Source organism: Podarcis gaigeae (genome assembly GCF_964106915.1).
Source record: "Podarcis gaigeae genome assembly, chromosome: 7".
Lineage (NCBI taxonomy): Eukaryota > Metazoa > Chordata > Lepidosauria > Squamata > Lacertidae > Podarcis > Podarcis gaigeae.
In genome coordinates, this window is record NC_139683.1 from 21,134,584 (window position 1) to 21,151,880 (window position 17,297).

Consider the following 17,297-nt stretch of genomic DNA (forward strand, 5'->3'; position numbering starts at 1 on the left):
GCAAGAGAAGAGGGAGGCAGCCTTGATTTACAGCAGGGCTTTGAGGGGTTGGAGGAAAGTCAAAGCTCAGAGGTAGACGAACAGAGAAGTTGGGCTGTGTTAGAAGAACGGGCGGTGGCGCTGCAGCAGGGCAGCCAGATGACACAATGTCAATAGAAAGTACTTCTGATCCCCCTTCTCCCAGAACTCGATGTTCATTAAGAGCTCTGGAACAATGGAATCAGAGACATTTGACCATGGGGGATGGACGGACCGTAAGGGAAGATGCTGCTGCTGGGAAGAAGGGAGGAGGAGCCTAATTTGGAGCAACACCATTGTTAAGGCTTGTTGTGTTCTTTTGTCTCTCACTATTAGAATTGAATAAAACTCATTAAAAAAGGACTCTACCTTGTTTTCTCTGCTCTTGCTGCAACTGGGGGAGGAATAGCTTTCCCAAAGCCTTGACAGAGCCTTGACAATTGGCTGCATTGACTGGCCCTGAGAATGGCAGACCTGTTCTGCCCCAGTCATGTATAAGCTGGGGGAACATGGAGGAGGGCAGAGAAACAAGACACTTTACTTCAATCTGGAGGTTCAGATATCAGCTCTAGGAATCTAAAGTTTGGCACTCCCTCCTGTTACGTATCAAGGTGGGCATTGTCTCTGTTATAATCTCGGCACCTCATGAAGACCTTTCTCCTCCCACAAAGCTGTTACGTGGAGGTTTTCATCCCAGTTGCACAAGAGTTGAACTAGAAACGATGCTTTTATATAGCTTTTAAAATTGTAAATGGCTTCGGAGTGTTACATGGGAAGCGATTTACAAATGAGATTAAAACAAGGAAATGAACCTGAATGTTGAGGGCACTCCATAATGAGTAATATTTGTGGAGATGAACAAAATGATTTATTCTTATATCACCCAGCACAGGATATTTATCCTGTTTTGCCCCAGATGACTGCAGAGTTCAGAACGAAGACAGCACAAATAACAACACAGCAGTTCACAACTAAGTGACCAGCTTCCAGAACCAGAGGTGATTTGTCCTTAATGTCAGAAAAGACAGGTTCTGAGGGATAAAGTATGTACAGGTCAAGGACAAACAAGCTATATCTTCATTAAATAGGACTGCAGTGACAGAAATCAGAGGTGGACTGATTCATCGTAACATTTCCTAGCTTAGATTTTTCAGCCTATTTGCATTTTTGCCATGACTTGCAACTTCCTCTTCTTCTTCTTTAATCGAATTAATTCCTAAACAACGAACAGAGACAGGAAAGTACTATAATCCCTAATGATTTTGCAAATAGTCAAGTTTGTATTTCAGGGTTGTGTTCAAGCACCAAGAAAACCTGAGGAAATAAAAATGCCATAGCCTGGTGCCCAAAAACTGACAATGTTGATGCCAGGAGCCTCCCAAACTCCTGGCACACATCCACTTTAGGATCTTTTGATATTGAAACCTGAACAGCCTCCAAAATCTGGCACCTCAAGGATCAATAAGGACAACAAAGATTAATGGTATCAAAAGCCAATTAGTACCTACACACACAAAAAGGGAACAGATGTTCATACGCGCTGTTGGTTCTAAAAGCCTCTCTAAAAATATAGAGCACAAGTAGGATGCATTACACCTTGCCAAGAGAAGAGGGGCTGTGTGTCCACAGCAATAAAGATAAATTATTCTGAAACATCAGCCTTAAGAGACCCCCAAAACACAAAAAAACTGCCAAAGGTGAGCATGTGAGCATGTGGGGGACTTTGTGGAAAGAAGCAAAGATGGGCACAATTTGTTGATTTTAATAAATAAGATTAGTTTGGATGTGATCGGAAAAGGACAAAAAGTCCAGTTATGGAGAGCTCCACTCTCGGTGCCCTGATCTCACATAATTTCATGCGAACATCTCACCTGAAAAAGTGCTTTTCCCTCTGGAAAAAGAGTGCTTTTTGGGAGACTGCAACCTTGCATGGTCCCGAACAAAGCATATATTATGGGCTCCATAATCTTGCACGGAAGCACAGATGGGAAGATGTGTGTCCCCGCTTGGGCACTCAATATGTTGGAGGGCATGTAATGTCTATCCTCATATTTCAGACATGTATTTATATGGGCGGCTTCTGAAACACTTGACACACCAAAATCAACTTTAAACTAGCATAAAATGCAATTAAAACAAACAAACTGAAAGAGAAAACAGTATAAAACAGGCATAAAATCACTAAACCCTTTGCCAGCCCTGAAGTCCTTTGCTTCTCCCACAATCTCCTCATTCACTAGCTAATGACACAATCATATTCAAGTGACTGGCTGACTAACAGCATTCGACTCCCTACGATAGAAAACAGAGGGTTGATTCAGAGATTGCATTCCGGTGGGACAGGAGTTTTCATCCTCACAGAAATGCTGTCTGTGAGTAAGAACGATAAGAATAGCATAGCTGGATCAGGCCAGAGGTTCATCATGATCTCTTTTTTATTTTCATTACACTATTCCACAGCATTCATTTCAGTGCAAAGGAATGACAAGACAAAAGGGTTAAAAGTAGCAGGACTTCCTGTTTGAGTAACTGCACTGAGTTGTAAATGGGGCTGTCTGTGAAAACTGTCCAGAAATATTAATTAATCCAGAATATGGCTGTGAGGTTGCTAACTGGTTCTCAAGTTTTAGCTGCATCACTAAAAAAATTTTTTAACTTGATTTATTACCATATAAGTTTCTCTGACTTGCTTTTTTATTATATGGCAGCCTATAAGGGCTGGGGGGAGGGGAACCTAGACTCCTTCAGTTCTGTCTGTTCTTGGGCAGCTCACAGAGTGTAAATTTAGCTCTGATATGACTACAATGAAGTTAGTATGCAACCAATGATTCATTTGCCCCATTTGAGCTCTCAGTTGATGTCATTTGGGAATGGCTGGCTGACCTGCTGAAATGCCTCAGGCACATAGCACGGAAAAACAAGGGAATCTTCTCTCGTTACATGAGAAACATTATATGCTTTTGCAAGCAGCTATTTTATGAACGACCACCATGAAATAATAAATCACTTCCTCAAAGTAAACTAAGAAAACCAATTGAAACTTGCTATTGCTGTTCGGTAAATCACACTATGCATCTCATTAGTTTAAAGAATGCTCAGGACTTAGATCATTCTGCACAGGTAAGGCTTTAGTCATCCAAAAAATGTCACGATGACCACCAGCTTGGATAGGATTCAGACAAATTCATTGAGGATAAGGCTTTTGATGGCCACTAGCCACATGGACTGCAAGAAGATCAAACCTATCCATTCTGAAGGAAATCAGCCCTGAGTGCTCACTGGAAGGACAGATCGTGAAGCTGAGGCTCCAATACTTTGGCCATCTCATGAGAAGAGAAGACTTCCTGGAAAAGACCCTGAGGTTGGGAAAGATTGAGGGCACAAGGAGAAGGGGACGACAGAGGACAAGATGGTTGGACAGTGTTCACGAAGCTACCAGCATGAGTTTGACCAAACTGCGGGAGGCAATGGAAGACGGGAGTGCCTGGCGTGCTCTGGTCCATGGGGTCACGAAGAGTCGGACACGACTAAACGACTAAACAACAACAGCCACAATGGCTATGTTATACCCCCCAGTGTTGGAGGCAATACACTTCTGAATACCAGTTTATGGGAATCCTAAGTGGGGAAAATGCTCTTGCACTCAGGTCCTGCTTACAGGCATCTGCCTGGCCACAGTGAAAACAACATCCTAGATCAGATGAGCCGTTGGCCTGATCCCTCAGGGCTCTTATGTTTAACCATGCTTTTCTTCCCATTCATAGGTTGGGAACTGTAGTAAACAAAGAGTGAACTGAAGGGAAAGAAGCCTACAACACACTTGGGATAGAGACAGGCTATTTTTGAATGCACAGAATCATGGCCCAAGCCAAATCCCGTGGTCACTGCAAACCTGCAGTATTCAGTTCAGCTGTGCATGCAAAAAGCTGCTTTATTGATGAATAAGAGTGATTGACTTTTTAACTGATTGATAGCCAGGATATTTCTGGCATTGTCCAATTCCAAGCGTTTTCATTAACTGATTTGCCTTCTTCTAACAGTGCAAAGAGCGAAAACCATCCCAATAAGCAAATTCCACTACATAAACACGTTTTACTGTCAAACCGAATGCATGACTAAGGTACCTTTAGAGAGGGCACATACAGGTGCTGTTAATTTCCATCACAGCTGTGGCTGTCCTGCGTCATCCATGTTTACCATATCCAGTGTCCCATCTGCTGCGGTGAAATGCAAGCCTGGGCTTTTTAAAAAAAGAACGCTGTCAGAGTAAGGATCCTCTTTCCATGTGAGAAATGCTTCCCATACTTTCCAGCATCATAAATCCCCACCACCATCTATTTAAATCCCTACCATTCCCTTCTGCCAGTTACTTGCCACAGGGCAGCCTTAACTAAGTGGTGTTAACGCAGGGATGGGTGAAGAAGCCACAGGCAACACAATGTCTCCAGAAGAACAGCTCAAGAAGAACACCCCTGCCCAGAGGGCCATCAGAAAGATCCGTACGGCTAGCCTCGTCATCAGCTTGGCACGGGGTTGGCAGCAGTGGGCATCTGACCACCATACGAAGCAAGTCCAGGAGCCCAGTGGATGGGTGCCCTCTGAGGAGAATTCCCCAAGGGAGACGGTATTTCCCAAACCACCAACCGATTTCAAGAAAGACCAATCGAAAGATGGAGTGTCCTTGCCATCAGTACATCAGGAGCCAAAAGAAAATGGAGAGCAGGCCCCAAGTGAATCAAACGAAGCCCTCCAGAAACTTAACATCAGAAGCAAAGAGGTGACAAAGACCATTGTAAGTAAAGCCTATGAAAGAGGCAGTGGTGTGAGCCTCCTCAGTGACAAGTATGAAAAAGACAATGGGTGTTCGTCAACAGACAAGAGTACTGAAGACATTGATAAGCTTCTTAGTGGCAAAATGTCCCCTACAAGGAGGAGGAAGTGTTCTAACCTGGTGTCGGAGCTGACTAAGGGGTGGAAACAGATGGAACAGGAAGATAAGGCCGATGAACTGGAACTACAGAATTACCGTAGCGACAGCTTAGATACGGAGGACAGCGGTTATGGAGGAGACGCAGAGGAGAAACTGGATGCTGACAACAGTAGTCAAGAAATACGGACCGTGAGGATAAAACGGCCTTCATCATCACTGTGAGTAATTGTCGAGTTTTCCAAGTGTAGGTCTAGGTGGGCTTCACAAGGGCTGCTTCACCCAATGAGCCTGCCAGGTGGAGACCCCCCCCCCCCTTGAAAGTGCTTCCATCTGATGGATACTTTATTTATTAAAGGCATTTATTATTATTTAAGGCATTTATACACCATTTGCATTTCTGCGAAGTGGGCTCATGTTCAGTCGTCACTACAATGTCTCTCCCATGATGCTACATCAAGAACATTTTGGCAGTGGGTGGAGAATAAGTCATTGGGTGTGTGATGAACTGGTCGGCACAATGGCCCATGTAAGGACCCATAAGGAGTCCTCACACAGAAGCAGTTTCCAGTGACCTTTGGGTATAGCAGATACCAACATGTGCAGTAAAATATTTTTTCAACTGTCTTTGAAATAACCCTAACAATGAAAATACTAGGCTATGGTTGGTGGGTAATCATGTAGTCACATGACGGCTCCAGAATGCCAGTGGTTTTCAGGAGAGGTTCAGTTGCATACAGCAAACGTTGGTTTGCACAATTAAAGTGGATGAAAACACTCTGCTGCAACAAGTCCACTGAATAAAGAGGTTATCTGGAAGACCCCTGAACCTACATTACTTGGGGTCCGCCAACTTGGGTAACTCTAGCACTGGTGTTAAAGTTTTCAGATGTTTCCATCTGTAAGCTAGGTGCTTCCATTAAGTACAAACGAAAACCACGGATGCAACAGCCCACTGCCCTTGTTTGTTGTCAACACCTGATATTCATGCCTCTGGAAATGAATGTTCTATTTAGCTTTATCTACCTTAGGGCTGTTGCTAGATCTATCATCCATTAATTTGTATAATCCTTTTTCTTTAGCAATGAGTTTAGTGGCCACCAACATGTCACATGGCTAAACAGCCTATTTTGTCATCTACTGCATGTATAGAGAGATTACAGGGGGCTCAAACTTCGGCTATGACAGATCTATAAAGATTGAGAGATTGATGAAAGGTAAAGGTACCCCTGCCCGTACGGGCCAGTCTTGCCAGACTCTGGGGTTGTGCGCCCATCTCACTCAAGAGGCCAGGGGCCAGCGCTGTCCGAAGACACTTCCGGGTCACGTGGCCAGTGTGACATCGCTGCTCTGGCGAGCCAGAGCTGCACACGGAAACGCCGTTTACCTTCCCGCGAGTAAGCGGTCCCTATTTATCTACTTGCACCCGAGGGTGCTTTCGAACTGCTAGGTTGGCAGGCGCTGGGACCGAGCAACGGGAGCGCACCCCGCCGCGGGGATTCGAACCGCCGACCTTTCGATCGGCAAGCCCTAGGCGCTGAGGCTTTTACCCACAGCGCCACCCACGCCCGATAGATTGATAGTTACTACTAATACTCTACAATTAATTACCCGCCACTCACCTCTAAAAACAAAGTAAAACAACTGTTTTAATACATAACTGTTAGAATAGCTACTTCTAGTATCCTAGTGGACGAAAGTTTGTACCAACCACTCGGAGAGACAGAAGGAGATGCTTATTAGCTTGCTCTGTAGGAGAAAGCTGCACACAGCTGGATTTTGCCCTGCCCCTCCCAGGCAACTGGCCTTTATGAAATGCCAATTATCCACACAATGCAAATCTGGAAAGAGGGACAATTTCCGATCTGTTGTTTGCAGGAAGAAAAACTGCTGCAAAGTACCTATAGCTGTGTGCAGCCACTTCACCTGACCTGCGTAGAAGAATAATGACTGCAACATTTTCTTTCCTTAAAAAAGAAAGAAAAGCATTTGGCTTGAACCACATGAGTTGCCACCAGACGTGTCATGTAGCAATTGAACACACCAAAGGAATAATGACAAGAAAGTGATTTATAGGATAGGTTCACGACACCTGCAGTTCTGTACTTTCCCCACATTTACTTTTCAGTTTCATTTAAGTGCCCTTCAACTTAAGCCACCGTTCTCACACAGCTGCATAGATGAAAGGGTGGTGGTTTTGAAAAACCTTTCAGTTTTTGCAGTGCTGATCATTTCCATACATAGGAACATTAGAAGCCGGAGTATACTGAGTCAGACCATTGGCTATCTAGCTCAGTATTGTTCACACAGACTGACAACAGTTCTCCAGGGTTTAAGACAGGATTCTCTCTCAGCACCCAGAGATGCTAGGGTTCAAACCTGGCATCTTCTGCATGTAAAGCACATAAATGCTCCACCACTGAGCTATGGTCCTTTGCCAGCTGGAGGAGATGCAGGTGGCGCTGTGGTCTAAACCACTGAACCTCTTGGGCTTGCCGATCAGAAGGTCAGTGGTTCGAATCCGCACGACGGGATGAGCTCCCGTTGCTCTGTCCCAGCTCCTGCCAACCTAGCAGTTCGAAAGCATGCCAGTGCAAGTAGATAAATATGTACCACTGTGGTGGGAAGGCAAACAGTGTTTCCATGCACTCTGGCACTTGTCACAGTCCTCCGTTGCGCCAGAAGTGGTTTAGTTTTGCTGGCCACAGGACCCAGAAAGCTGTCTGTGGACAAATGCCGGCTCCCTCAGCCTGAAAACGAGATGAGTGCCGCAACCCCATAGTCGCCTCTGACTGGACTTAACTGTCCAGGGGTCCTTTACCTTTAGCTTTCACCAGTTGGACCTTGAAATCCTGAACCGAGCTCCAGTCTTGGGAGTCCTCAAAGTCCCAAGGTATTCCTGTACTTTTGCTTTTTTTAATGCAATATTCAATTATTAGAAATGTACCCAAAGATATAGCTTATATATTGTTTGTTTGCTTCCTTACACACACACACACACACACACACACACACACACACACACACACCACTTGACTGCAAAAAACAAAAACAGAAAAACCTCATAGCAGTTTACAAAAAGAATAAAACAAGAAGCTCAGGGTTCATCCCTCCAGTCCCCAAACATTAGCATCACAACAACCCTTGTGAGATTGGCTGGCTATATCCTTGCTGAACGTTCATGAAATACTAGTCTGATATTGACAATACTCACCAAATTTTGGACATTCACTGTAACGTAAATAATTGACCTAAAATAGCAACATACCCTGTCCTGCAGTGGAGGCAGGAGAGAACAATCAAGTGACATTTATCTATTTTGGAATGCTCCTAATCTAGTCTGTTTTACTGCCAGAGCAACCTGGACTCTTCCCACCCCATCCTATTACCAAGCTGGCTTCTCCACTCATTTCTGTATCCCTGCATAGTCATTCACATCTGTTTAAACAGGGTGTAAAACTATCACAGGAGTGGGGTACTGGCTTTCGCACCCACTTGAGACTGTGTAAAACCTTCAAGCTGTCAAGGATCATGGCCAGTCCACTCACCCACTTGAACTAGAAACTTAAAATTAAGACTGTTGGGACATTGCCAAGCAGGCAAACTTCCTGTTATATATAGTTCTGTAGTGTTCATTTTGACCAATGGCCCAACATTTCTATTCTGTATTTCCAGTAACTTTGGATGGCTTCGTTGCTAATTCACAACTATTCCTGAAAAGAAGAGGGTCAAATTTGCCACACATATACAATTTCCACTAAACAGCCCATTCAGTTTATCCTGGAGCCAGCCCAGATTAACACGAACTACTCACTAAAAATAAAATGCAACCGTAGTGATGATGTAAGTAACCTTTAGCCAGAGTCACATGAACTTCTCAAATATTTTCTGAAGAGCTTCACCTTAACACGGCTGTTCAGAAGTGGTAAAGATTTATTTTATTTTATTTTATTTTTATTTTGCTGGCTCCCAGCATAGGATTTCTCTGGTACCGTTTTTATTATATCTGTCAATTCTTTTGTTTTTAACATCCCTCCATAAAGGTGCCTTGCAAGGATCTGGCACTAAAAGGTGTGCTAGAAATATATTAATACAGATTAGTATGTACTTTAAAATCTAAAGAGCAACTGAATGAAGAGACTTAGGCCAATCCAGTCATGGTTAGGATGGTAGCCTAGGATCTCAGAAACCAGGGTTCAAATCGTCAGTCAGCCATGAAGCATACTGGTCACCTTAGGTAGGCCAGTCATTCCCCCCCCCCCTTGTTTTCAGCATAGCCTACCTCACTGAGGAGTTGTAAGGATAAAATGAGGAGGGAGAGAACCATATATGCCACCTTGACCTCTTTAGAGGTCAAAATAAAATGAAATAATAAATATTCTATCTCACTGCCTCAGGCAAACCAGCCCTCAGAATTAGTTTTTGCAGGCCCATGCACCTCTTTGCATTGGCTTTTCACATTTGAGGTGTATATGTTCAGGATCCACCTTGTTTTTGTGATTATAAGTTGGTTTAAACTGTTTTTAATATTGTGTTATGTTGTAACCCACCATGGAGCCTGAGGTTGAAGGTGCCCACCTTAAATCATCAACATCATCATCATCAATGATTAGCATTGATTTGTACATGTTCCAGTGGTATTAATTTTACCTCATGATTTTTCTCTTGTCATGAGTCAGACTGGCGAATCACTAAAGATGGAGGAGATTGGACTGCCATGTGAGGGGAAATTTCCCTTCAAATCGGTGTCAGCCTATGAAGGAAATTGCCTTTAAGAAATTCTGCCTGTGAGAAAGAAAATGGAGCCCTTGGGCTGCAATACATCCCTTGCCAGCTGAGTGTCCGCTTGAAAAACACAATATTCTCCCCAAAAACTTTCGTTACTCCACGTGTAGAAAAGCACAGGTTGACGTATAGCTAATTGGATGGCAGACTTGGCTGGAAAGGGTTTTAATTTGTCCTCCCTTTCCTCACACGCTCCTGCTCCATCTGCACCCATTGGCATCTGCTTTACCTAAACACTGAACCCCTGTTACCTGTAATTTGGTTCTCACTCAAGTGATAAACCTCTGTCTGGATTGTACTGCCAGATTGCCAATGGAGAGGCCCACATAATTCAGTCCTCTTTCATAAACAACCATTTCCTGCTCATAGAGAGCCGGTACGGAACATGGCTTAGTCTAAAACCCTCCCTAACATCTAGCTTTCTATGTGTAGGGGCTATTTTTTGTATGGAGGGGCATTAAATCACACAAGGTCACACATGCAGAGCCACCTCATGTGAACCCTTTAATTTTGGCAGGATAAAGATGCTTTAAATAAAGAGAAATAAATATAACTTGGTCTCCATCCTCTAGCAGTAACTATCTGGCACTACATTGGTGTGGACAAAATACAAACCACCGACACTTTGGGCTGTGTTAATAGGACACCGAGTGTTTCCCTCCCTACTTAAAAAACAATGCCTTGGAGGAAAGTAACAGGCAAGTGGCATTGAAGAAATCCCGGTGTGTTTATACAGAACTACAAAGTTTTGAATTCCATGTAGCTGCAAGGTCGTTTTGAAAGACCTTTGCATTTCCTCAGTATGCCTAGCTTGGCTTGCATCCAGATGGTTGGTTCTCACATGGCTGGCCTAGCACTGAAGTGGCAGGGAAACATACCTTTGAGGAAGAGAGAGAGGGAGAGGGAGAGGGAGAGAGAGGGTACAATAGTTCCTCTTTCAGATTGTGTTTGCTGTTCTGATCACAGGCAGACTTTTGGTTCTCAAATTTAAGCAGCGCCCTGTGCAATGCTAAAATTCAGCACCCCCTCCCTCGCACTTTGTTCTACAACATTGTTTTGGCGCTCCCTGAAGCGTGGCACCCAGTGTGACCAAACCAATCGCACCACCCTGTTCTGATCCTTCTGGTGGTTAACAGGTCTGGAAGAACTCTCAGAAATTCAACAATAACAATCACATTTCTAACCTTCCTTTCCTCAATGGAACCAAGTCTTCTCCCCTAACTCACTCTTCCTTTCTTTCTTTCTTTCTTTCTTTCTTTCTTTCTTTCTTTCTTTCTTTCTCTTTCTTTCTTTCTTTCTCTTTCTTTCTTTCTTTCTTTCTTTCTTCCTTCCTTCCTTCCTTCCTTCCTTCCTTCCTTCCTACAACAGTACTAGGGAACAGGGTTCTAAATTGCAAGAGGAACCTACACACACACACACATGCGCGTGCGCGCGCGCACACACACACACACACCCCAGGCTCCTCACTTAAGACTCCCCCCATCCTGCTAAAATAAAAAATCAGGGAGGCAGCGAGCGCATAATGGCAGAAACAAGTCCAGCAGACATACCTTTGCTCTTCCTCCAGTGTGACTGTAATTGTGTGAGCGGAAAGCACTAAAAAGGGCTTCTGGGATGGTGCCCAGGCTAGCTCAAGGACACCCAGTGAGCTTTATGGATGACTGGGGTTTAAACTCAGATTTCCCTGTTCTTATTTTGACATACACCACAGTGGCTTTGGACAAGATCACTGCTATATACTGTAGTAATGGGTAAGCCCTACTGGCTTCACTGCAGGCAGTTTGGGTGGAGAGTAGAACGTTTGCATCCAGCTCCACCAGAATTCAGTTCAGTCCACTCCTGACATGTACCACAAGGTCTAGAGCAGCCTAGTGCCCTTCTCAATGGCACATAGCTGTGAAACACAAAGATCCTTCCCTGACCCTCAAGATGTTGCTGAACAGTAGTTCATGGCCAACAGTTAGGGACGTGCTAGAGGACCACACGTTCCTGCCTCTGCCTCAGACTATGTGAAGTTGTAGTCTAGAGTTGCTGGTAAATGCCCTTGGGTTCCATGTCTGCTAATGCTACCAGCCTCAAGGAGAAGTCCAGTGCTGGATTAAACCCTGTGGAGGCCCCATGGCAGTCAAAATCTCATGGTCCCCCTTGTGCTCATGCTCTAGTGGGATAATATTGAGCTGAGAAATCTTGATTGTAATTTTCTTTCAAGATCAAATCAATATTATTTTGATCCACTGTCACCAAGCCCCTAAAAAGCATAAGTCAGTGCATGCTTTGCCTATTTGGTAATCTGGCACTGCATAGGCCACATTCACACTGTACATTTAAAGCACTGTGGTACCACTTTAAACAGTCATGGCTTTCCCCAAAGAATTATGGGAGCAGGAGTTTAGTCAGGGTGCTGGGAGTTGTTGGTAGACTCTTATTCCCCTCACAGAGCTGCAATCCTCAGAGTTCCCTGTAAAGATTAAGGCATTCTGGGAACTGTAGTTCTGTGAGGAGAATATGAGTCTCCTAACAACTCTCAGCACCCTTAATGGACAACAAGGAAGCCATGACTATTTAAAGTGGTCCCTTCGATGATGCTTCTGCAGTGTGCCTGTGGCCATAGCGATGGTGATGCTCTGTGAGTCCCCGTTTTGTTTCTGATAATACTTCTGACCCAATCAATTGACTTTTCCCAGCATTAGGCTGCTAATAGTACAGAGGACTCAGCTGGCCCTTTCTAATAAAAAAATGAAAAATTGAAAAAAGAAATATGAAAGGGAAACAGAGGCAGGAAGTGTCACAGCAGAAGATTCCTATGAGAAAGGAAGAGAGAGTCGGCGTTAGATTATGTTTGGGTGTCAAAGCAGCAAACCAAAAGCAAAACAAGTGGTGCTAATCTAGCCCACTAAGGAGAAGATTAAAATGGGAAGGTGATAATAGTATTTAGTTTGAAAGGAGGATTAAAAGAACTAAGTGGGAAGAATGGAGGGGGTGGGAGCAAATGTCAGAGGCACAAAGCAATCAGAAGTTTTAAAATAGGATCCGGAACTTAAGGCATCTTTGCAGCTGCTTTCCTTTCCCTCACTGCTTCCAGCCTTTGTAACTTTGCAGGAATCAGACAAGGAGGAAGGGAAGGCACGCAAGGCCTAAGAAGTCATAGACCGGGAGACTGGGAGAGGACAGCTGCTGTACTGTATCTGCATCTGCCCTCTGCGTGACTGAGCAGATAGCAAAGATATCAGAAAGAAGGTTCAGAATATAGGTGCTTTGGTGAGCTATAATGGGTTTTTCCCCCTCCCTGAAGCTTAGGAGTACCATTTCACTTAACGTATTTCACATATGTTGTCATTGGACTTGTAACAACAGAGGGACATTCAGCAAATGGAATGCTGTTCGGGCTGACCTTTCCAAGTATTCAAAGCTTGCAACCAGCCTGCAAGGTTGTCCAGGAATTCGGAAAACAGAGCAGCGTTTTCAGAAGAGGGACGGCTGTAAATAGGAGCTGGGGAGGGATGGACAAAACTAGGAGCAAGTGGCCCCTTTTGCTGTCAAGGGCTGCATTTCCCTCGGACAGGGTTCCTCAAATGGTGGAACAGGGCTACCAGTGAGCCTCAGCTCCAGGTGGGCTCCAGTGCCACAGCCTCCTCATTCAGCAGCCCTACCCCCTAGCTGAATCGAAGACTTTTGGTTGGAATTATACCACCCCTGTCAACTCCCCATGGGCTGGGCAAAGATGATTGGGAGATAGAAGTCTAGATGGGAGGTGTAGTTTTCTACTGGGCCAGAGGAGGTGTAAAAGGAACGCTCCAGCTGTATCATGATATCTTAGCCCTTAATGTACCAAATTTTAAGATTCCGTGGGCACGGAGATGCTTTTGGTTCCTGTGCCGTTAACAGTGAAATTTGTTTCCTTGGGATCTTCCAGTGGAACTGTGAAGAATTTTCGATTTGGACAGGCTGACACAGGAAATGTGTGATTTTATGTATGTTTTATTATACTACAGCACTGTGTGGTATAGTGGCTAGAGTGCTTCGATGTCCGCCCTGGAACTCAGAATCATTGAATCGTAGGACTGTAGAGTTGGAAAGTACCCGAGGGTCATCTAGTCCAACCCCCTGCAATGCAGGAATCTCAACTAAAGCATCCATGACAGGTGGCAATTCAACTTCTAGTAAAACAAACCATTCAATGATGGAGAGTCCACCACCCTCCAATGGGGTCCATTCCACTGTCGAACAGCTTTTACTGTCAGAAAGTTTTTCCTAACGTCTAGTCGGAATCTCCTTTCTTGTAACTTGAAGCCATTGGTTCAGGTCCTACCTTTCAGAGCAGGGGGGAAAACCAAGCTTGCTCCATGAAGCTCACTGGGTGACCTTGGGACCATCATTCACTTTCAGCCAAACTACATCAAAGGTGTGTTGAAACCATCAGGTAAGGTTGCCCTCCGCCTGAGCTCATGGGACAAAGGACCGTGCAGATACAGCAAATAATAAGCTAAATAAAGGGTTATTATTCTTGACAGGAAAATAGTAATAATGCAATCCTGAACAAAATCTGGCGTTCCAAGATAAAAGAGATGGCAAGGAGACAGTTGTAAGCATGCTCAGATGAAGCTATTATAAAGATGTGACTTTTAGAATTGGTGATAACATGCCACCTAGTGGCCTGCCCTTTAAAGCAAAAGATGAGCAGTACTAAAAGGCATTCCGTTGCCATTTAATGCAGTTCAAAAACCATCTATTTCTTGGTTCTTTCAGTGCAAACAGAAACGTCAAGGCCTCCAAGAAATACAGCCCCGTCCACAATCTGAGAGGGAGATGGGAAGACTGGGCAGATGAGCACATGATCACACAAAAGCTCAACCCCTTCAGTGAGGAGTTTGATTACGACCTGGCCATGTCCACCCGCCTGCGCAAAGGAGATGAAGGCTATGGCCGTCCTAAAGAAGGTACAAAAACAGCAGAAAGGGCCAAGAGAGCGGAGGACCACATCCACCGAGAGATGAAAGACATGTGCTTCATCATCAGAACGATGGCTCGGCACCGCCGTGATAGCAAGATCCAAGTCACTTTTGGCGACCTGTTTGAAAGATATGTCCGTATTTCGGATAAGGTCGTTGGAATACTCATGAGGGCCAGGAAGCATGGGATGCTGGATTTTGAAGGAGAAATGTTGTGGCAAGGCCGGGATGACCATGTGATAATAACTTTGCTAGAATAATGCTATTCTTCATGGGATAAGCCAAAGCGCTATCAGCTCCTGGTAACTCTGGTCAACTATATGTTGACTACTCCAGATGAGACATCCAAGTTCTTCTTGGGGTAACCAGTGTTTTGGACTACGATTCCCATCAGTCAGCACACCCATTGGTCAGATCATGGGACCTGTAACCCATAATAGCTAGAGGACATTATGTTGAATGCCTGCATCATAGAAATAGTCAGAATCTCCTCCTGTTAAGTAATGTCTACATGTTACTAGCAAGTTCATGCTTCTTCAGCCAGTTTTATAAGGCTGAACTACACAGAGTAGACTAGCATATAAGGGAATGAAGTGCACATTATTCTATCAGAATGCAAGTAGCTTTGCATCTGTTCAATAGATACTGTATGCTTGTTGGGTTTAAGAGGGGTGACAGCAGCAAATTTATCTATTAACATTTGGAAGTAATGTTCAAGTACCCTGATACCTCAGTTTTAATACTAAATCAGTGGAAACTGGGGCCTGAACTCTTAAGTTTATGGCATTCTTTCTACATGACATTTCAGGTGAAGGGAAATAATTCCTAGACTAAGTATAATAAACTATACTGTAGCATTACTTATATAAACTGTGCACTATAAACATTTATATTAACTAAGTCACTATAAACTTCAGGATGGCATCAATTTTACACACTATGTAAGTCAACCTGTAGCTGCTTCAAAATGTATAGCTGGACTATTTTGCTGTGTTTAATTATTTATTTTTATAACTATGTATTTATGACGCTGATTGACAAGTGCTTGAAAAATGTATGGGATAGCCTCCGGATAAACAGTACAGTCTTATACTTTTACTGTTTAATGTTAAAATGTACCAAAACAAAATCTCCCCCTACCCCATGTTCTCTTTCAAACTGAAAGATCACACATCTTCTCACAGAAGAAAAAATGATGTATGACTATTTTCAGTCATGAAGCTAATATTGTCAGAAGTGTTTTTCAGGCATTACAGATAGGTTGGCGAAAATGTTTTGAATCACAATACAAACTTATTTATTTGCAGTAAATTCCTTATTTTGCTAAGGAATAAATTTCCTACATATATAGGCATGGAATGAGACTTTAGAGATTTGCATACTAACATTGTTTGCAAAACAATGTGCTTTGAAATAAGTGGTGAAAAAAGGCAATACTCTCCTTGAACAAAAAAATTGATTGCTTTTGAGACTGCAAGATTGAGTTCTAATGTACTACTTCAGCTCTCTCTATATGTGATTTCATTTTGAAGATTGTTTGCCCTTTATAATGCCATTATTTGCTTAGGTTCTATAGAGAGGCGTGGGCACTTTAAAGCTGCTTTGAGTACCAGTAGTTCTCTAGAATGGGGTCACAAGTGTCCCCAGTCTGCAGATCGCAAGGCTAAGTTGTCAAAAAATAATGTGTTGGATACTATTTCTGCCAAATACAAAAACCATCAATCATCAAATTCTTCTTGTTCTTTTACATTAGCAAGAAAGCATTATACACACACACTCTCTGGCTGAATCCAACGCTAGTCCAACTCAAAGCTGACCCACTGAAATCATAACCTAAATTAGTCATGTCCTAATTTCAATGGATCTACTCTGAGCAGGACTAGCACTGGAGAAAACTTTATGCGCACGCATGGTGGGTTCCATTGCATTATTCAGATTGGAAGCTATTCATTAAGGTATTGCTTATTGATTACTATACTATATTGTGACATGCAGAAAGCAGAACAACTGTTGCCTATTTCTCCTGAGTCACTGGAGAGGGTCCACGACCGAAATTTCTCACCATAACAATCAGAGGGGGTTAATCCTAAATTAAAATGTAAAAGCCTTGCTGGATCATACCAAGGTCCATCTCAGCCAGCAAAATGCCCACCAAGAACTGGTAAGCATCACAGAAGGGAATAGCCCTACCCATGACCAGTAGCCAGAGTTGTATCACCTCTGAACATGGACATTCCATGCAAATATCATAGCTGTCAGTTATCTTAGTTCCTTTGATTCGAGTTACCATAAGTCTAGCAACCCCCTGAGATGAGAATGCTTGAAAAGATTTGCAATTGCAATCAAAATTATCAGTAAGTATTGATCAATGCGAACTCTGCAGTTGCAGATAAAATCATCAATAAGTATTGATCAACACGAACTCTGCATACAGCTACAATGAAAAATATTTTTGTTGGGTTAAAGGAAGATTCTAACTAGGTAAAAATTTCAAAGGGCCTTTATAAGATAATATTGACCCCTAATACTGTCTACAATGATACTAGGGAAAGTACTGTATTTTTCGTCCCATAGGATGCTCCGTCCCATAGGACGCACCTAGTTTTTTGGGGGGGAAA

The 17,297-nt window shown here is 43.5% G+C and overlaps 1 protein-coding gene across 1 annotated transcript; it reads left to right on the forward strand.

Moving 5' to 3' along the window:
• Nucleotides 1–4,370: 4,370 nt before the first annotated feature.
• Nucleotides 4,371–16,409, forward strand: ABRA (actin binding Rho activating protein). The gene is made up of 2 exons (XM_083749299.1): nt 4,371–5,166; nt 14,477–16,409. The coding sequence occupies exons 1-2, from the start codon at nt 4,430–4,432 to the stop codon at nt 14,937–14,939; spliced, it is 1,200 nt and encodes a 399-aa protein (XP_083605425.1). The 5' UTR covers nt 4,371–4,429; the 3' UTR covers nt 14,940–16,409.
• Nucleotides 16,410–17,297: the final 888 nt, after the last annotated feature.